General features: G+C 59.7%; 1 protein-coding gene across 2 annotated transcripts in view; it reads right to left on the bottom strand.

Moving 5' to 3' along the window:
• The window catches only part of GSG1L (GSG1 like), a 192,487-nt gene extending 173,855 nt beyond the window's left edge, over positions 1 to 18,632 (bottom strand). Inside the window, exon 1 of one of the 2 annotated variants that reach the window (XM_054714550.1) lies at positions 18,295 to 18,632. In XM_054714550.1, the coding sequence (XP_054570525.1) occupies positions 18,295 to 18,622 (328 nt within the window). In that variant the 5' untranslated portion in view covers positions 18,623 to 18,632. Of the gene's footprint in view, positions 1 to 15,493; positions 15,651 to 18,294 lie in introns of those variants that run through there. The other variant, XM_008157686.3, reaches the window with a different exon arrangement.
• Between the last annotated feature and the right edge of the window lie 2,892 nt (positions 18,633 to 21,524).

Below are 21,524 nucleotides of genomic sequence, written 5' to 3'. Positions count from 1 at the left end.
CCCAGCATCCTGCTCCCACCTGTTCCCACCTGCTCCCAGCATCCTGCTCCCACCTGTTCCCACCTGCTCCCAGCATCCTGCTCCCACCTGCTCCCACCTGCTCCCAGCATCCTGCTCCCACCTGTTCCCACCTGCTCCCAGCATCCTGCTCCCACCTGTTCCCACCTGCTCCCAGCATCCTGCTCCCACCTGTTCCCACCTGCTCCCAGCATCCTGCTCCCAGCATCCTGCTCCCACCTGTTCCCACCTGCTCCCAGCATCCTGCTCCCACCTGTTCCCACCTGCTCCCAGCATCCTGCTCCCACCTGTTCCCACCTGCTCCCAGCATCCTGCTCCCACCTGCTCCCACCTGCTCCCAGCATCCTGCTCCCACCTGCTCCCAGCATCCTGCTCCCACCTGCTCCCACCTGCTCCCAGCATCCTTCCTCCTGCTCCCAGCATCCTGCTCCCACCTGTTCCCACCTGCTCCCAGCATCCTGCTCCCACCTGCTCCAGCATCCTGCTCCCACTTGCTCCCAGCATCCTGCTCCCACCTGCTCCCAGCATCCTGCTCCCACCTGCTCCCAGCATCCTGCTCCCACCTGCTCCCAGCATCCTGCTCCCACCTGCTCCCACTTGCTCCCAGCATCCTGCTCCCACCTGCTCCCAGCATCCTGCTCCCACCTGCTCCCAGCATCCTGCTCCCACCTGCTCCCAGCATCCTGCTCCCACCTGCTCCAGCATCCTGCTCCCACCTGCTCCCACCTGCTCCCAGCATCCTGCTCCCACCTGCTCCCAGCATCCTGCTCCCACCTTCTCCCAGCATCCTGCTCCCACCTGCTCCAGCATCCTGCTCCCACCTGCTCCCACCTGCTCCCAGCATCCTGCTCCCACCTGCTCCCACCTGCTCCCAGCATCCTGCTCCCACCTGCTCCCACCTGCTCCCAGCATCCTGCTCCCACCTGCTCCCAGCATCCTGCTCCCACCTTCTCCCAGCATCCTGCTCCCACCTGCTCCAGCATCCTGCTCCCACCTGCTCCAGCATCCTGCTCCCACCTGCTCCCACCTGCTCCCAGCATCCTGCTCCCACCTGCTCCCAGCATCCTGCTCCCACCTGCTCCCAGCATCCTGCTCCCACCTGCTCCCACCTGCTCCCAGCATCCTGCTCCCACCTGCTCCAGCATCCTGCTCCCACCTGCTCCCACCTGCTCCCAGCATCCTGCTCCCACCTGCTCCAGCATCCTGCTCCCACTTGCTCCCAGCATCCTGCTCCCACCTGCTCCCACCTGCTCCCAGCATCCTGCTCCCACCTGCTCCCAGCATCCTGCTCCCACCTGCTCCAGCATCCTGCTCCCACCTGCTCCCAGCATCCTGCTCCCACCTGCTCCCACCTGCTCCCAGCATCCTGCTCCCACCTGCTCCCAGCATCCTGCTCCCACCTGCTCCCACCTGCTCCCAGCATCCTGCTCCCACCTGCTCCCAGCATCCTGCTCCCACCTGCTCCCACCTGCTCCCACCTGCTCCCAGCATCCTGCTCCCACCTGCTCCCACCTGCTCCCACCTGCTCCCAGCATCCTGCTCCCACCTGCTCCCAGCATCCTGCTCCCACCTGCTCCCAGCATCCTGCTCCCACCTGCTCCCACCTGCTCCCAGCATCCTGCTCCCACCTGCTCCCAGCATCCTGCTCCCACCTGCTCCCAGCATCCTGCTCCCACCTGCTCCCACCTGCTCCCAGCATCCTGCTCCCACCTGCTCCCACCTGCTCCCACCTGCTCCCAGCATCCTGCTCCCACCTGCTCCCACCTGCTCCCACCTGCTCCCAGCATCCTGCTCCCACCTGCTCCCAGCATCCTGCTCCCACCTGCTCCCAGCATCCTGCTCCCACCTGCTCCCAGCATCCTGCTCCCACCTGCTCCCACCTGCTCCCACCTGCTCCCAGCATCCTGCTCCCACCTGCTCCCACCGCTGGCCTTTGCACCTGCCTGGGACTCTCCCTGCTCCTCCCTGGGGGCTCCCTTTTGTCATCCGTGTCTCAAGAAAAACATCACCTCCCCAGAGAGGCCCGCCCTTCCCGCCCAGCCACCCTGCATCCCATCGCTGATTCCCTTTCTTTCATGCATCCTCACTCTCTGCGCCATCTTGCTCACTTGTTGCCATGCTACCTCCCCCAAAAAGAATTACAAGTTCCTAAGATTAGAGACCTTGCCTTCCACCATTGTATCCCATTACCAGAAGAAAGGCCTTGGCGTACAGCATGTACTCACAAACGAACAAAACCCCAAGGACAGACGCCTTGCCAGCAACCTAGGAAGAGACCCTTCAGCGGGTGGGACCCAGGAGAGGGAGACGGTCTCACAGCCCTAGGAGCTTCTCTGCTGGGTCCACCCTGGGCGTGAGGCAGGTGGGAGGCCTGCGGCAGCTCAGTGTTTCTGGTATCCAGTTAAGATCCACCTGAACCAGTTCCCACCCCAGCCCCGCCCTCTGCGGTCCAAGCACCTTATTTGGCCCTGAAATGTGCACAGGCCGCGATGGGGAAACCCTGCCTGCAGGGGGCAGCCTCCCGGTCTCACAGCAGCCCTTCAGCTGTCCGTCTGGGTGTCCCCATCTTACGTCTAGGCTCTGTGAGGCACGCTAGGCTGAGCCGCGCTCTCAGGCTCACACAGGTCCCTGGAAGAATGCCTCACTGGACAGAACCCAGCGCTGTCTTTTCTCCCCGGCGCCCGTCAGGATAAAGCAGCCGACACAATATTCGCACGCCCAGCGCGAATGAAGGGTCATGTGATGAATGAGCGAGCGAATGACTAGCTGGGCCACAATTCCCTCGGGTCTCCTTAATCTACAGCCACACTTCCCTCCTCTACAGAGGGTGCAGGGCGTCAGGGTGAAGGTGCTGGCAGGCCAGGGTGTGCCATTGGCCCCTTTGTCCATCTTCCCGTGAGCAGGTCACGGACACACACGGCAGTGAGATGTCACAAGGGGGCTAGAAACCAGGCCTATCGCCAACGATCTCTGCCAGCCCAAGAAGGCATTTCCGCTCATCAGCTATCTTTGCAGCCAAGAAATCAGAAAGGGTTCCACCACCCCAGGCTAGCCGCACCCGTGGGTCTGGGAGAGGGAGCCCCACCCTCTGTAGCGCGTGAGCCACTTCCTGTGAGGACCAGGGCTGTGCACCCTGACCCTCTCCCTCCCCCGGTGCCAGCCACGCATCACCTGTGACTCCGGGTGAGGGCACATGGCTGAGGGCCTAAGTGGGTGCACAACAGCGCTCTGTATCTGAACCAGGGCAGAGATGGGAGGGAAAGTAGGAATGGTGCACCTTGGGAATTGTAGTTTTACATCAACCGTTTCTGTTAAGAAAGGAACTACGGAGTACTTCAGATGACATGGAGGCCATTCCTCTTTCCCACGCTCAGACCAGGAGGTGCGAGAGGGCAGCCCGGAGTGTGGACAAATCCTGAAAAATCAGCACCTGACTTCGTGGTAGGGCTGCCAGGCTCCGGTGCCACGTGAGCTGTGTGAGGAAGAGTCTGACAGCAGCGGGAGAGGGAGAAGGACGGAGAGAACCGCCCAGTCCAGGTCTGAGTAAACCCGGGGCCGGGCAGACGTGTCCAGACCCAAAGGTGGGAAGTGATCGGGGCCCTTGGGACCGGCCCGCAGCCGGCGGCCCGCAGCCGGCAGCCCACACCGGGGAGGGCTCTGCTCACGCCTTGGAAGCACCGAATTCACGGAAGCATCGGTGTGTGTCCCGAAGAAAATGTAAACTCCACAACCAAGACGGGGCCGGTTGGGGGTAAGATGCAGACCTCGCTGAGGGAGCTGCAGGAAGGGGCCTGGGTGCGAGGGAGGAGAGGAAGGCATGAAGGAAGGGGTTAAGGGGGGGGGGGGGGCCTATGTAATACTTTCCACAATGTAGTCTTTAAAAAAATAAAAATAATAAGAAAAAAATGTTGAGATGCAAAACAAACCAAAAAAGACAGGAAGGCAGACCATGGGACACGGGGAGCAGACCCCCCACAGGGCGCTGAGCCCAGGGTGCGGGTGCCAGGACTCTACGCTGCGAAGTGTCCATGGCGGCCAACGAGGAGGCGTCTGATGTGAGCCGGGATGTGATGAGGGAGTCTGTTCTCTGGGGGAGAGGATACCCCGCGGCCCCGCCGTGGGGGCTGAGAAGCACGCGGAGGTCACAGCCAGGGGCACAGCGCAGGAGGGCTGGGGCCTATCACGGGCCGGAACGCTTGCCCTGCCCTGCTCACCTCACACATCACTCGGGGCCTGCGCTCAGCAGCTCCCTCACCCCAGCACCAGGCCGGGCCCCAGGAAGAAAACCCAGAGTAAAAGGCAACACGCCTCCTGAAGGCAGAGCAAGCATCAAAGCCACGCCCCGGAGGACTCCTCCCCCTCCCCACGTGGGAGCCGTGCTTGTTGCTCTTCAATAAATTTCCACCTTTGCTATAAAAAAAAAAAAAAAAAAAAACACGCGCAGGAGCGGCAGGGATGTTGGCATTATCGGACTCGGAACTGGAAAAAGGTGACTAACTCGCTAAGGGCTCTGATGAATAAAGCAGACGCCGTGCAAGGGCAGGTGAGCATGTAAGCTGTGAAATCGGAGGCTAAGGAAAAACCAAAGGACACGCGGGAGATGGAACCCTCGGAGACAGGAAGAACGCCTTCGATGGCCGCTAGGCGACCGGACGGAGCTGAGGAACGAGTTTCTGAGCCTGAGGATATTGCCATAGAAACCCCCAAAACAGGAAAGAGAAGAGAAAAAAACGACCAAAAAAAACAACACACCAGAATACCCAGGTCGGTGGGACAACGACAGAGGTGCCGCCGTGTGTGATGGGAAGACCAGGGGGAGAGAGCAGGAACAGAGAAACCATCTGAAGCAGTAATGGCCGAGAATTTCCCAGACCGATGTCACATGCCAAACCACGGATCCAGGAAGCTCAGAGAACAAACACTATGTAAGACAAGTTCCAGAAGATGGTGACCCCAAAAAGCATTAAGATTATGAGAGAGAGAGTAACAGACATAGAGAACGGAGAGCTAACCTTGGGCAAGCGAGCGCTAAGACGCGGGCAGGCGGCGTCCACCCCTCCTCACCTCCAGGCCCTGCTCCTGCCTCTGCTCCCTCCGCCACTTCAGCCACAGCCTCTCCCACTCTCACTCCACGCCCCCCACTCCTCCTCCTACTCCCCGCTCACCGAGCCCTGTCCCTGCGCAAAGCCTTTCCCCTGCCAGGACCCGCCTCCTCTCACTCTTCAAGCCTCACTCCTCAAGTGACCCTCCTCAGAGGAGAAGGGGTTTGTTTCCTCGTGTATCATTCACACAAACACACACAAACACACACGTGCGTGCACGCTCACACAACTAGAAGGGCAAGGGCAGGAACGCACCGTGTGACTACCCCCCAGCACCCAGCACCCAGCACGCAGCAGGGGACCTGGCACGCAGCTGGTAGCCAGCACACACTCCATGATATCTAGCATTCAAGGCCAACACATAAATAAAACTGAGGACAGTGAAGTAAGGGGGCTTGCCGTTAGCACTGAAAACAGGTAAGCACGGGATCAAGTGGCAATTAGTGTTACACAGATGAGTGAAAAGCAGAACTCAAGAGCGACTAATCTCCTCATCCTGCTAGGAAAGATGCTCCGTGTGCAGATCACTCTTCAAAATTGAGAGAAACAGAAGCTCAAGAATTAAAAGCAGAATCAACCGCAGTGTGTATACTTTTTAAATCGTTAGTAAAGAAAAGAGACGCAAAACCGAATCCCTACAGGAAAAGACAAAAGCAAAGAAGGGTTTAAAGAAAAAGGAATGAACAATTAAAAGGATTCAACAGAAACAGTCATGAGATCAAACGTAGTTGTTACAAAAATGCATTTTATGTGGCGAAGACCCTCAGTTTGTATCCAAAGACGGAATCTAACTGCAGACTGTTTTTCCCAGACTGATGTGCACCTAGCAGAAAGACAGAGAAAAGTTAAAGGGAAAAAAAGCTAGAAAGGTACACCAAGGGGACACAAACAAAAGAAAGCAGGGAGAGAAATATTAAAATACGAAAAAAATAGAATTCAAAGCCAAAAGCATTCACTAGGGGAAAAATAGTCATTTGATATTGACAGAAGTAAAATCCACAATTCCACAATGAAAATATAACTGTCACAAATCTTTTTGTGATAAATAACATAAAATGACATTTTATGAAAACAAAACTATCAAAAACACAGTAAAATGGAAAGGATTCTATTGAAGAGAAAGACTTTGACCTACCTCATTCTGCTTTTTGCAGATCAATAAAAGCAAAGAGAAATAAATAACAAGATACTATCTATAAAGCTGCTTTACCTTACACACAGGGAATATACCTGTGGTGTTTTGGGGTGTTGTTTTTTTTCAAATAAAACATTTACCCAAAAAATATTATGAAGCAGAAACTTCATAGTCCACTTTCTCTACCATTCAATAAAACTATAAATTAATGACAAAAGTTTAAGCAAATAAGACAAAGCATTAAAAAGAAATTTTTTAAATGTTCTATTTAATTATTCTTGGGTCAATGAATAAACAAGAGTAAATTTCAGTAATATTAAAAACAAAATGGTAGTTTCAGAATTTTTAGAAAATCAAAGGAAGCACTGTGTTCTGAAATTCACAAGATATGGCCAAAGTGGTGCTCACAGGCAAACTCCTAGCGTTAAATGCGTTCTTTTTTTAACTATGAAAAGAGTTCTCAATTCAAATATCTGAACACACTAGCAAAACAAACCTCAAAGAAAGTAACAAAAGAACACAAGGATAAATTAGAAAACGTAAACAGAACTGATAAACAGAAGAGTTCTGATTCTCTGAAGGGGGAGGCAATAAAACAGCCAAGCTGGCAAGATCGAGATTGAAAATAAAGGGAGAACCCGGCTGATGTGGTTCAGTGGTTGAACCTATGGTCCCGGTGGTCATGGTACGATTCCCGGTCAGGGCACATGCCCGGGTTGCGGGCTCCATCCCCAGTAGGGGGCATGCAAGAGGCAGCCAGCCGATCAATGATTCTCTCTCATTATTAATATTTTTCTCTCTCTCTCTCTCCTCTCTCCCTTCCTTTCTGAAATCAATAAAAATATTTTTTAAAATGATAATAAAACAAAGGGGGAAAGGTGGAACAAATCACCGGGGCCTCCGGCCTGAAGATGTGGCATCTCAGAGCAGAACCCATGCAAAGGTTTCAAGCCAGGCTGCAGCTCCCAGGGGTGTGAAAGCAGTTTTCACCAGGGTCCCTGCCACCCTCAGATGACTCGGACAAGGGAAATCAAAAGACAGAAACAGCAAAATGCCCGGGATTAGGAGCACAAAGAGGAAATGAATCAAAGAGAATATTTTTCTTTTAATCACAGGAAAGTACTAGGCTACATTTTTCACAAACAGGTTTGAAACTCTTGAATAAATTATTTTCTAAGAAACCACAACTCACTAAACACTGGCTCAGGAAGTAGAAAGGAAGTGACCAATCACCGAGGACCGACTTATTCTGCCTAGAATGCGGCCGCCTCCTCCGGAACTCTGCGTGCCTCCTCCCTCTGACATTCAGGCCTCAGTTCAAGGATCACCCCTTCAGAAAAGTCTCCCTGACGCCCTACTGAAAATCCCACCTCGGGGCTACCTCACACCTGTTTCCCAGCACTGACGTCTACGTGGGACTATTGATTTGCCTACTACACTTAAACTTATTTTTTTCTCTCCACTGGAATGTGAGCTCCCGGTAAGGGGACCTTATTCATCAAGTTCACCACGTACCCCTAAGTGCCCAGTATTAAATTAATCCAGACCAAGGAGGACAGGAGAGCTTGCAGAAAACGCTTCCAAATAATTTCTTATGACAAAGGAAGATAAATCTTTCAAGGCGGAAAAAACTATCCTGGAAAACCCTTGAAAGTACAGAAGAAGTTGGCCAGCAGGCGAGGGTTCATATAAGAAAAAAAGACCCTCTCGAAAATTCTACTCTGTCACCATGAGAGGGAAAATGAAAAGTAGGCTTGAAAAGCCACCGAGACGCGACTGGCTCCTGCATTAAGAAGCAGGAGTGCCTGCGAGCCTTCACCCCCTCAGGGTGTCCGACCGCTTCCCTGACCCCTGAGTCCCAGCCTCATTCTGGCCCGAATCCAGTACCAGGTGAGCCGCGTGAGGGACAACCCGGTCCTCGTCTGTCCCCTCCGGAATGCCCGCTCGTGCAGACAAGGCCTTTGTTTTGTCCGCCCCTGAATCCACAGGGGCCTCAGCGGGGGCTCGGTAAGTCCAAGTTCAAGGTACCAAAGAGTGAATAACCTCTTTCTGTCTGTCTTCATGCTCTAGGGTGGAACCTCCATGAGATTAAAACTTCATCTGTCTTGTTTCCTGCCAGAATCCCGCTCCTAGGCAAAACCTGGCACACAGTAGGTGTTCATGAAAATGTGTAAGAGTAGAAATCTAGGGAAAGAATTCAGGCTAAGAGAACTGCATGTGCAAAGGCCCCGGGGCAGGAGCGTGCCTGGGGGAGTTTGTGCAAAAGCCCGGAGGACAGTGGGGCTGGAGCAGAGGCAGCAGGTGGGGCTGTAGTGCGAGGTGAGGCAGACAAACGGGGGCAAGTCGTGTTGGGTCTTGTGGCTGCTTTTGCGACGGGAGCATCCAATGTATAATAGGGTCCCCCAGCAGACTGCGGGCCGAGGGGAGCCAGTTGGGGCGGGAAGACCAGTGAGCTGGGTGATGGAGTCCAGGCAAGAGATGGTGCTGGCTCAGACCGGGCAGCCGAGGAGAGGATGAGAAATGGCTGGGCTCTGGATGTGTTTTTAAAGGAGCCAATAGGATTTGCTGGTGGATTGTGGATTGAATGGTGTCTCTGTGTGTGTGTGTGTGGAGAGAGAGAGAGAGAGAGAGAGAGAGAGAGAGAGAGAGAGAGAGAGAGAGAGAGAGAGAGAAAGAGAGAGAGAGAGAGAGAGAGAGAGAGAGAGAGAGAGAGAGAGTTAAAGAGGACTCCAAGGGTTTTGTCTGAGAAAGTGGAAAGATGGCTGTCCGCTGTCCGCTGTCATTGCTGATTCGGGCTGTGGCGGGCCAGGGCCAGGGCGGGGGGGGGGGGGTGGGGGGGCGGTGCGTGGTGTGTGGAGCCACCTGTGCTGTCACCAGCCTTCCCAGCTGTCTGCTCGGCAGGCTCGCAGTAGGAATGCAGTTCCCCAGCCCCTGAGGAGGTCAGATGTGACCATGGACATGCAAGCCAAGTGCATGTGTCGCTTCTAGGCAGAAGCTCACCCCTTTCCTGAGATGGGGCCTCTTTTCTCCGGGCGGATGAGGACAGCTCGGAGTGAACCCTCCGGATCTGCGGGGCAGCCGCAGGACCCAGCTGTCCCTGCTGGTGAGGGCGACAAGGAGGCGGTGGGCTGGGGACTTGATCATTTGAGATGCCATTGGACGCCAAGTGGAGGCCTCACCCCAGTGGAGACACTAACACGTGTGTCCCGCACCCGGCTGTGTTCTGGGGCGGGTCTCCCTCCCTCTGTGCTTCTCCGGGGCCACCCAGGAGGTGGGGCGGAGCAAAGGGCAGCGTGGGACAAGGCTGGCAGGGCCCGTGTGAGGGGGCAGGTGGCCAGGGGTGTAAGCCCCCTCCCTCTTCCGGAAGTGGCCCTGGTTAGAGGAAGCAGGATGGAGAGAGGCCCAGAGGGAAGGGGGACAACAGACAAGGACAGAGGGGCGTGGAGGCTCCACGCGTGTGTCCAGAGGCGACAGAGGCACGGACCCAGCTGGCTTGTCACGCGCGGCCTCCACGCCCTGCGGGTAGGTAAGTTGTGAGTGGTTAATAAAAGACTTGGGACAGTTTGGAGAAGGGATGGTGAGCTGGGGGGGGGGGGGAGTTGACGGCCCCCAACACCAAACCACCCCACTGGATGGAGGAGAGAGACTGGGAGGGTCTGCCCTGCCTCCTCCCCTGCCCTCCCCCGGGGCCGAGGCCTGAGAGCCGGCCCGGGGCCTGGGCGCAGAGCTGCCTCCTCCCGCCCGGGCCTCAGCGGCTCCTAACAAGAGCAGGCAGCAGCTCCTGCGCCCCCCGGCTATTTCGGGCAGCCCTCACTCACCTCTCCTTCCAGCTCCCAGGCCTGGGCGTGAGTGTGTGTGCATGTGTGTGCGTGAGTATACGTGCGTGCACGTGTGCATGTGTGTACATGTGCATGTGTGTGTTTCCCAGTCGCTCCCTCTGTGGCCTTTGCCTCAGTGCATCTCCGCTTTCTGCCTCCTCCACCCCACTCTGTCTCCCTCTCTCGCTCGGCCCCTCTTTCGCTGCCTGCCTTTCTGGTCCGCTGTCTGATCGCAGCCTTTCCTGGGTCCCTCTCAGATCCTGGGAGCACCCTCCCGCATGTCTCTCACCCCACCATGTCCCTGTGCCTCCTCTCCCCACCTGTTACCATCTCTGACCCACTCCCTGGGAGGCTGGGACAGGCCGAGCCCCCACAGCCACTGCTCCACCCCAGGTGTCCCGCTCGGCTTCCTCCCGCCCCGCCCTGGGCGGAGACCTGCACCTACAGCTGAGTGACCAAAAGTGGCCAGGGAGCAGCGCCCACGGCCCAGGCCACGTTCCCAGGTGGCCCTGGGGCACAGAAAGGTTGGGGACACGGCAGATGGATCAGAGCTTCCGCCTGGTGTCGCCTCAGCAACGGGCCTCGGGACAGTGTAGGCCCAACGGTGTGTGCGGGGCTGCATTTCTCTGGAGGGAGACCCTAGTGTCATCCCACCTCACAGAGCCCCAGCTGCAGGGACTTGTCTGAAAGGAACCGGCGGGTGGTGGCGGGCCTGGCCCCGCTCCGTCGGGTCCTGGAGGGAGTAGGGCACCCTTGCTCCTGCCAGAGCAGCACTGAGACCAGCCTCGGTCCTGAGGCGGCACCTGTGACGCCGTGATTGCCTCCATGGCCCCACTCTTCTCCCTCGCCCCTTTCGTGCCCGGGGCAGTTTCAACTCTGAGGGCCCTCCCACCTGACGCCGGGCTCAGCCACTTGGCTGAAAAGTGCTGCACGGTCGGGCTGCTCTGGCTTCCACGGCTCGGACACTGCATGGAACGGCCGGGCTAGCCTGTCGGAGGGTGCGGGGCACAGGGCCCAGTGGCCTCCATCGCTGCGGCCAACAGCCAGCAACCATCACGCGTGTGAGTGGCCCAGCCCGGAGCAGCCCACACGGGTGACCCACAGACGCCTGAGCTGAGTGGACTCATGCCGCTGTGCGCACCGAGGGTTTGGGTGGTGGCACAGCCGCTGTGGCCGGAGCGAACGGAAACCCCCTCCTCCACTCTCAGGACTCGGCTCGGGGGAAGCTGCCTCCCCTCCTGTCCCCGGGGCAGGCATGTGACCACGGTCAGCCAATCAACACAATTCATCCCCAAGTCAGTCCAAGGAGAACCAGTTCTGGAACTTTCGTTGGAAACGTGGGGAGGGGGGTCCCCTTTTCTACTGAAGTTGCTGGGAGACAGGAGGTGAGCTGAGAGCTTGCAGGGACGACCGCGGAGAGTGCACTGAGCCTGGAGCGGATCCAGGGGCGGCAGAGCCGAGTGCGGGAGAGACAACTCCCAGCAGCTCTGCCTGACCAGCCACACCCCAGCCCCGAGTCTCCCATCAGACGTCCCTCGAGGAGAGGCCAGCACTCCCTTTTGGCTTACGCCCGTTTCCTTCTCCTGCTTGCGTGAGTCCTGGTGCCCTGGCTAACAGGGTCGGATCCTATTGGGACGTCCGCCCAGCCCCAATGCATTCCATTGGCTCAACGAGGTCCTGCTCCCCTCTCACAGGATGGGGTTATGCGATCCTACACCCCACTCCCCGAACAGAGCGGTCGCCCCATGGCCGTCTGCACACCCGCCATCCAGGCACACTCGCTCTCAAGACCGCGAACCAACAGACATGGACCCTGGGGGCTGGGCACCCATCGTGCCTGGGCCCTGCACGATTTTAGTTGGTGGCTTAGACCTGAGGGAGGGCCCATCACCCCGGCCCCCGGAGCCCTGGCCCCCGCGGCACCTTTGCATGGACTCAGGGGGCAGCATCCTCCTCAGAAACCCCTCTGATTCTTGTTTGGGCTCAAGTCTCCTCTGCCACTTGAGACTAACAAAGAGTTTAACCACCACAGTCCTGCAGGCAGCAGGGATGTCACGGCACCTCCGGTCCCCCAGAATTTAAACAGCGATGACCACAGGGCACCCCCTCAGCTCCCCAGTGTCCCCCTGGACACTCTTCCGGGGGCAGAAGAGGAGAGCAAGGAGGGGAGAGAGAGCCTCTGTGAGTCCCTGGGATGCAGGCACACAGCAGATCCCGCCTCTCCCCGCGCAGAGGCCTGAGGAGTCCCCGATCCCAGATGCTTTCAGCAGAGTCACTGACCCCTTGCTAAGTGCCTGCTCATCCACATTCCGGATGTGGCCTCGTGTGAAATGGACCAAGGCCCGCCCCACGGAGCCAGCAGCCGAGCAGGGGAGAGGTAATAAAGAGGCTAAATGAGTGTGATATGTAGTGGGCAAGACGACAATTAGTGATGAGGGGAAGAGGGGGGAGGGGAAGTGCTGGGGGTGGGGGTGTCCCTGAGTAGAGGAGGGAAGTGATCTGAAGCCTGAGCTCCGGCCTGTGGACCCCGGCAGGGGCAGGGACCCCGGCAGGGGCAGGGACCCCGGCAGGGGCAGGGACCCCGGCGGGGGCAGGGACCACGGAGGGGCAGGGACCCCGGCAGGGGCAGGGACCCCGGCAGGGGCAGGGACCCCGGCAGGGACAGGGACCCCGGCAGGGGCAGGGACCCCGGAGGGGCAGGGACCCCAGCAGGGACCCCGGCAGGGGCAGGGACCCCGGAGGGACAGGGACCCCGGCAGGGGCAGGGACCCCGGAGGGACAGGGACCCCGGCAGGGGCAGGGACCCCGGAGGGGCAGGGACAGGGACCCCGGAGGGGCAGGGACCCCGGAGGGGCAGGGACCCCGGAGGGACAGGGACCCCGGCAGGGGCAGGGACCCCGGAGGGGCAGCTGCTGCGCCCAGAGGAACCTGGGCAGTGCAGACAGATCTGCCAGGTTTTTGAGAAAAACTGTAAATCCAAGTGTTTCTGTGAAGTGTGTCCATTTTCAAATGCTGGCAACTTGTTCAAAGACACTGTAAGCACTGCAGGGCTGAACAAAGCAGGCAGTTCAGGTCTGACCCGCCCGCGGGCCACAGGTCGGCGCCTCCCTCACCAGTCAGCCCGCTGCGAGCGCCAGGGACCAGCACCAGCCAGCGGGTGCCTGCACCAGCTGCTTTAACCCCGGTGAGCCATCCTGAGGCAGATATTACCTTCCCAGCCAAGGACCAGAGAGGGCAGGCCCCTACCAGACGCCACACAGCAGGGAGTGGTGGCCTGGGGGCTGGAGCCTGGGCTGACCCCACGACGCCTGTGTCCTGCTGTGTTCTGCCACCTCCACCCCCCCAGACAGAAAACCACCAAACCCTCCTTTTACACACGGAGAAAGCAAAGCCCAGAGAGCATGAGTGGACGCTGGAGCCTGGACTTGAACCTGGGGCCCATGACTCCTGGTGCAGGCTGGTCCCAACGAGGCCTGTCGGAGGAGCGGGAGGGGAATGGGTGGTTTGGGAGGTGGGGTGCGGCAGGGCACAGCGGGCTTGGAGCTCTGGAGCCTTCTGCCTGGTGAGCATCCCGCCTCTGCCACTGGGTGGCTGTGTGACCTTGGACAAGTCCCTTCAGCTCTCTGTGCCTCGGTTTCCTCGTCTGGAAAATGGGCATAGCCATGGCACCTCCCTCACAGGTAACACTTGTCGGAGGCTTAGAGCCACGCCCTCCACAGTCGGAATCTTCACCCATCAGACGCTCCTAACACGAAGCCCAGTCAAACCCAAGTGGTAACATACCAACACGCTCCAAAGCGCCAGAGGCCTGCTGGCTGGGACATCGTGTGTCCGCAGCCTCGTGGAAATGTACGCTGTAAGGGAGTGGGCAGGAAAGCTGGGGTTTTCTGAAAAGGAAGAGGGAAGCAAAAAGGTGCGGAGTTGGGGAGACCTGGGGCTGTCTCCTCCTGAGTGGGAACGGCCCTGCCCGGCACTTCCTTGGTGCCTCAGGGGACGGGCGGCCCCCCACAGACCCCTGGCTCGTGTCGTAAGAAGACGCTTAGAGCCAGGGAAGGAACGGGATACAAATTGCCATAACCACAAGCAACATCCCTCCCACGGATGTTGACTGAGCACCTAGTACGTGCCAGCGGGAGCACTGGGGAGCCAGCGGGAACAATGAGATAAACTCAACCCCACCCTCGCAGAGCTGACAGACAACACACAACCAACAGACAATGGACTTGAAGGTCAAGTCCACGGCGGCAGGTGCTAGAAGAAAAATCTAGCAGGAAATGTGTGGGGAGATCAATGCTGATTCCGGTGCTTGGAGAGAGCTCAGCACTGACTTAAAGAAGCTTCTAGAAATAGCCTTGTGCCATCTGAGGGAAGAGCATTCCCCGCAGAGGGAAGGGCCGGTGTGCCTCGTTGGGGGCCAATGGGCAGGAGCTGGTGGCCACAGGTGGGGGTGGGGCTGGGGGTGGAGAAGGAGCTGGGAGAAGCTGCAGTGAGCGGCTCCGACTCCAAGTGAGAGGAGGCTGTTGGAGGGGCGCCCGAGGGAGGAGCAGGGTCTGAGAATGGCTCTGGTGGGTGGAGGAGGCCGAGGGGCAATGGCCAAGGCGGGGAGGTAGCCGGCAGCAGCACAGAGCGCACGGGAGAGGTGAGTGGCTCAGGCGGGCAGCACAGAGGGGGCCGGGCGCACACGCAGGCAGGGGCTGGGCACTTGCCCTGCACCATCCCACGGATCCTCACCCCCTCACACCCCGGACAGGGGCGCCTGCTCCGACCCCCTTCCACAGGGAGCCAAGGAGGCTCCTGCCTAACCACACTGCCGAGAAGGAGGCAGAGCCTGGCCTTACGCTCCTTCACCAGACAGACCGGGCACCGCTGCACCACTGCAGGGAAGAGCGAGGTCTAGGGTCCAGTCAGAGCACCCAGCAGCTGCTCCTGCACCCGGCGATGGCCCTCCTCCTGCCCCCCCAACCCCACCCCCCTCCAGCCAGCCTGCAAAGTCCGCCTTGACCCCCCGCCCGCCATCCATTCCCGCCACCATTTCCTCAGGATCAGGTCCAGCCTCACCTGTGCTCCCAGTTAGCACCCCACCGCCGCCACCCCACGTCCCTCCCCCAGCCCTACTCTGCTGCGCACCCCCAGACTGCCTGTGTCTGCACCCACCCAGCCCTTGGAGCATCCAACCCGGGAGAACTCCAATCTGCGTGAAGGGCCGGGAGTCGTGTGGAGGCCACACTTGCCTTTCCCCCTGTCTGTGAGGGAGCTTGATGCTCCTGCCTGGAGGAAGAGGGGTCGCTTTGGGGTCTGGCGACGGTGTGGTTTAGGACCGGCTGCTGTCCTCTGTGAGCGCCGTGGGGTTCGGTGTGGGGAAAGGCTTATGAGATTCCCCGGTGGCTGCCCAGAACGGGGAGAGCACAGGAAGAAATTACCGAGCAGGCACTGGAGAGGAAGGAACATTCAGCAGCTGCTTCTCACAGACAGACTGGGGTTTCGTGGTAGGTGCTTGCGTTCTGGTGAAGGTAAAATTCCTTGTAGTTTCATGGGCCGAGGGGAAGTTGGTCCTCAATGTTCTCAGGGGTGGGGGGAGTGGAGGTCGGGACTGGGGGTGGGGGAGGGTTGCTGGGGCATTTTTTCCTCTTCAAGTAAATAATAAATTGAACAATGGCCACAGAACCCAGAAGAAAGGTTGTCATGGCAACAAAAGTTTGGGGCCAGGTACTTCCTGAATCCGCTTCAGGACCACAGCGGCGGAGGGCAGGATCTGGGCGCTGTGGACCAGCCGGGAACCCGTCCAACCAAGCTGGCTCAGCCCCGCCACGTTTCTCACCAGCACTGACAGGCTGATAACTGTTTTCCAGGCTCTTGGGAAGGAAAATTGTGATTTTCTGGGAGGGGTGATCTCTAGCCAACAGTGATCAGGGGAAAAGAAAAAATGGTGGGTTTTGTTTATTTGCCCAATAAACTAAGCATCCATTTTTTACTGAGGACCGGGAATGAACCCACCATGTCACCCCCTTCTCTGACCCCCAACTGTACTATTATTATCTTTCCTTCCCGCTTCCCCCAGATTCTGTTCTTCCCCCAAGAAGAGACCTCAGGCCCCGGGCCAGCTGTGAGGCCTGGACAGAAACCTCTCTGAGCCTCAAACTCCTCATCTGAAAAATGGGCACCACAGATGTGCCCGCCTCACAGGTACTGGCAAGCGTTCAACAAGATGTAGCAGGTGAGCAGCTCTCCCTGTGCCTGGGCACGCTCGGGGCTCAAGAAATAGAAGCTAACGTTGCTTTTAAATGTGGCTCAGTTAATATTTGTAAACGCTCAGGCTTACGTATCCTGTGCCAAGCCCTGGGATAAGCTACATGGATGAGCAACAGGGGAATGCCTGCAGGAGTTTGGACTGTGACCATCAGGGAGAGGCCCGGAGAGACCTCGACGATGAAGAGGCTCGGCTGGCAGCGAGGACCAGGACATCCGTGGAGGCAGGGGCAGGGCAGGGCGGGACACAGGGTTGTGTGTAAGGGAAGGAGAGGCCTTTGGGAGGTGCAGTGATGCGTCCGGGGCAGACCTCCCACACCTTGGAAACCGGGCCCTGAGCTCGGAGAAAGGCGTGTGGGGACACCTCCCCGATGAGGACGGCACTCACGGGGCCTCCCCTCCGAGGGAGAGGTCAGGGTTGGGCTGGTTGGAAAGCAGGGATGCCTTTTGGGGTTCTTTTATTATTATTATTATTATTATTATTATTATTATTACATCCCAGAGTAAAACGTCAAGAAGGGCGTGCACAGCAGAAGTGAGTCTGCTGGGGTGACACTGGTCAGGGGCCGGGCTCTTCTCAAACAGCCAGCATTGAGAGTGAGACAGAGCACGCAGCCCCTCGAGAGCCCTGTGGTTCGCCATCCCACGGCCTCACCCAGCAGCATCCTGCAAGTCGGCATTAAGAACTACTATGCACCACACACTAGCCGGGGGGGGGGGGGGGGGGGGGGGTGTCATCCTATAGGGACAGGGGGCGAGAGATAGTGAGCAAAGGAGGCCCCCAGCAAGTTCAAGTTGTGCCAAGAGGGATGAGGGAGACAACGCTGGCGATGAGATACAAAGACGGGAGACCCAGAGGTCTTCTCTCCAGAGGACCCTGTCCCCGGGGCAGGCCAGCAAGTCCCTGGGCCTGAGTGGGGCCGCAGGGAGATGGGGGAAGGGGTTCCAGGCAGAGGGCGCAGCCTCCTTCCCTTCTCTACCCCTCTTCCCGCTGACCTGTAACCAAGCAGGCCAGTGGCTTCTGCAGGACCAGCTGCTGGCCACGGCCCCGTCCATCCACACTGAGTACCAGGTAACACCGCGTCCACGCAGAGGAGCAATGCCTGCGAGGAGGAGCTTTAACCTTGGGGAGAGAGGTCGGTTCGCCGAGAGTTCCCTCGCCTGGGACTGGGCGGTGCAGGCGGGGAGGCCCAGCGTCTGGCGCCCGCCCCGCCGCGCTCCCCGGAGCCGCCCCGCCGCACGGCCTGCCCGGGGCTCGCACCTGGCCCGCTGCGTTTCCGCGCACAGGAGGGGGTCTGAGGCCGTGGGAGCGGCTCCATCTGCCTTCTGAAAAGTCACACACACCCCAGTTCTGACCGAGCCTCGCCCCGCTGCCCGCTTCCTCAGCTTCCTTCTTTCCCTCCCAGCTGCCCCCACCCCCCGGCTGCCCCACGCCCCACGCCCGTGCTCCCAGCCCCTCGGGGAGCTGTTAGTGCGGCAGGGGACGGGCTGGAAGGACTCCCCGGCTGGATGCGGTGGGAGTGGCGGCTCCGAGCCACAGTCCCCGCACCCTCCCCGGGCGGCGGGATGGGGCGGGGGCGGGGGAGGCACCCAGCGCCCCGCGGAAGAAGGGGGGCGAGCAGGGAGAGTTCTGGCGCGGAAAGGAACCGCGTCCCCGCGACCCGCCGCCGGGTGGGTCCTCGGGAGACGCTCCTCCCCAGGGCGCGGCAACGTCCCCCGAGCCGCCCGGCGCTCCGAAGCCTCGGGCGCTCGGCCCAAACCCTGACACGGAGGGGCGTCCCGGACACCCAACCTTCTCCCCCTCGGCCCCGCGCGCGTTCCCCGCAGGGGGCGTGGGGCCGAGCTCTGCGCAGCGCCGGCCACGGGTGCGGGTCCCTCGCCGCCGGAGCGGGGAGCGGGGAGCGGGGAGCGGGGAGCGCGGCCGGGACCCGCGCCTCCGGGCCGCGCGGCGGGGCGCCGGGCGCCGCTCACTCACCGCGCCCGCCGAGCTCCTCCTCGCACGAGTACCAGATGCCGGTGTGGAAATTCCTGAAGAGGAAGCGGTCGTCGCCCGTCTCCCAGCTGTAGAGCTCGCCGCCGGGGGGGCCGTTCCCCGCGGCGGCGGGGGCGGCGGTGCCGTTGGCCGTGGCGTTGGCGCCCGAGTTGGGGCAGTTGGCGCGCCCGCCCTGGCCGCAGCCCGGCTTGGGCACCCGCTGCGTGCCCTGGCACCAGTGCGTGGTGAGGAAGGCGGTGGTGGCAAAGAGCAGCGCCAGCAGGTTCAGGGCCACGGCCACGAGCGCCCGGCCGCGGCGGCTCGTCTTCATGCCGCCCGCGCCGCCGGGACCGCGCCGCCGGGAGCTCAGCGCGCGAAGTTGGCAGCCGGCGCCCCGCGTCAGCGGCCGCTGCCCGCCGCGCCCGGGGGCTGGGGCGCCTGCGATCGGCGGCGGCGGACGCGGGGAGGGCCCATGCCCCCCCCCCCGGGTGGGGGCGCGGCGCGGGGGACGCGGGGGGCGGGCGGCGCAGCGGAGCTGCTAGGCGCGCCGGAGCTCGGAGCGTGAGTGCACCTCGGCGAGGAGCCGCCGGTGCCCGGCAGCGGCCGCGGCGCAGGGACGCGCGCCCCTCCGTGGGGAGACACCTGCAGGCGGCTGGCGACACTTCAGCGCCCGCCCTCACGGGGAGAGGGAGCGCCCCACGCTGGGCGCGGGCGGGGGACCCGGCGAGCGGAGTGGAGGGTCTGGGAAGCAAGGAGAGCGCCAGACGAGGGGCTGTGGGAGGAAGAGGCTTCCCGGGGGACGTGGGGCAGCCAAACCGGCCGGGAGGGTTCACCCTGCGCGGACCCAGAAAGGCCCTGCGGAGGGGAGACGAGGGCAGCGCCTGCTGGGGGTCCCCACGAGAGGTATGGAGCAGGACCCCCTCCAGGGGGGAGACCCAAAGGGCCTGAGCCGCAGTTTGCCAGGCTGCCCAGAGCCGGGAGCTGCGGGACCCTCTGGAAGGGGGCCCTATGCTGGTGCCAGAGTTGCAGGGCGGGTCAGGAGGGTATCCCAGCAGGAATGCAGTGTTGCAGAGTCCAAGGGCCCTGCTTCCCCTGGGGGCTGCCAGGGGCCTGAGCGGCGGGGACCCAGAGGAAGGGCTCCCTGGCAGGACGAAGCCGTCAGCCGGGATGCCTGGCATGTGTGGAACAGCGGGAAGGGTGGCAAAGTGCCCGCACAGGGACCAAGGGTTGGGAATGATGACTGGGACTTCCCCACACAGGCCATCCCCACCTGGGATCCTGAGCAGCGTGACCCAAGGAGGTCCCTTCTGGACAGGAAGTTGTAGTCACCAGGCAGCTGTCCCCGTTGCTGGGGTGGGGACAACATGGTCAAGAATACTGACTTCGGGGTCAGGCACACTCAGGGCTTGACCAGCGGTGGGTTTTGAACAAGTCACTTCACTTCTTTGAGGTCTTACACAGATGTGCAATCTCTATACAAAGGAGGATCCTGCTGTTGAAAGGAGATCATGCCTGTAAACAGCATTTGGCACATAATAGGTGCTTAATACATGCTATTTATTAACGTATGAACCAAGAGCAGTCGACCAGACTCGCACAAGCCTTTTCAGATCTCTAGTGTCAAGCGGGATTGCCCAGCGTGAGTGCCCCACACCTCTGCTCACACAGACCGGGTCCCAAGCTGCCGCCACACGGCACGGCCCCCCGGGGCCAGGGTGCCCGGATGGTCAGCCATCGATCGCATGTTGATTGCAAGAGCCCATCTGAATTCTGCCCAAGCCGAGAACTGCTCCAAGAAGCCACAGCGTGCGCAGCGGCAGGCTTGTGGAACTCAAGGTCAAGGGGCTGTGAATTGCCTCACTCTGGTGGGTGAGCCTGCACTCCCTGCCAGCTGCTGCTCCTCTGCCTGGGGGAAGGTGAGAGTGCGTGTGGGCTGGCAGGAACCGTGTGATGGGTGGCCGGGGGGTCTCCGGACTTGTTTATTAGGTCCCTTTCCTGGCCTTAGGCAAGGGGTCCCCGACTCTTTTGAGAAGGTTAGTAATAAGGGTGGTAAGGGTACTGGCTGACAAAGAGAAAATATTATGGCCAAACAGCTACAAGGAATTCGGTAACACTTTTCCAGGGCGTGCAATGTTTTTCACAGACATCTCTGTACTGGAAAACCAGCCCCTCAGATGTGGGCTGTGGTTGGTGTGCACATGGACAGCACCCACAAGCTGGGAGCCCTCTTGTGTGTCCAACGCCCAAGTGAAATATGTCCCAGGGCCACACGCTCTCAAAAAATACCCAGAAGAAGACAGAACAGGGGTTGGAATTTCCACCCGACACCTTTCCACTCATTGATCCGTCCACTGGAATCTTGGCACTGGCGAGAAAAGAGATCACAAACAGCGTTAATAGAGTGTAAAGGTGTTGGGAGTCAGGGAGAAGAATAAAGCAGGGAGGTGGGTGGCAGGGAAGCAGGTGGGTTGTTATTTTAAAACCGGTTTCAAGGGGACCTCACGGAGAAGGTGACATTGGAGCAAAGACTTGAGGGAGAGTGGGAGCAAGCCATAGGGCCATCCCAGGAAAGGAGCTTCCAGGAGGAGGGCGCAGCCAGTGCAAAGGCCCTGGGTAGGAGGTAGCTGAGAGCTGGGCAGGGGGAGAGTAGCAGAACATGAGATTGGAGAGGTGAGGGGGGAAGGGCAGGTCATGGCCGTCACCAAGGATCCTGGCATTTACTCTCATTGGGGGCGGCGGGGGCTTGGGAGGTTCTGAGAGAGGGAGACATGATCTGACGTAGGGTAATAGGACCACTCTAGCCACTAGGCTAAGAAGGGTGGAGACACAGAGCCAAGCTAAGGGCTAGTGAGCGAACTGGGCAAGACCGGAAGAATGACCATGGCAGCGGAGGTTCCGGGTCCATTTTAAAGGCAAATCCAGCAGGATTTGTTCAAGGACCAAACCTGGGATGTGAAACACGACCTCGAAGTGTGTGGCAGGAGCTCCTGCAAGGACAGAAGTGCCGTTTGCTACCGTAAGTCAGAAGGCCTTGGAGGAACAGCTCAGGGTGCAGGGAGGGTCACCCGTCCTGACAGATTTTGTGCCGGGCCTTGTTCTCAAGCCCAAGATAAGGACAGGGCTGGAGATCTTGCCACTGGAGGGAGCCACTCCTTGTATCCACACTAATGAATCCAGACTCGTTAGCCTAGGCCCTGGGGTATTTTTATCTTCAAATTAGCCATATCGATGGA

Source organism: Eptesicus fuscus, chromosome 4 (assembly GCF_027574615.1).
Source record: "Eptesicus fuscus isolate TK198812 chromosome 4, DD_ASM_mEF_20220401, whole genome shotgun sequence".
Classification (NCBI taxonomy): Eukaryota; Metazoa; Chordata; class Mammalia; order Chiroptera; family Vespertilionidae; genus Eptesicus; species Eptesicus fuscus.
Note: the sequence above shows the minus strand (reverse complement) of the source record. Positions and strands in the feature narration are given on the sequence as shown.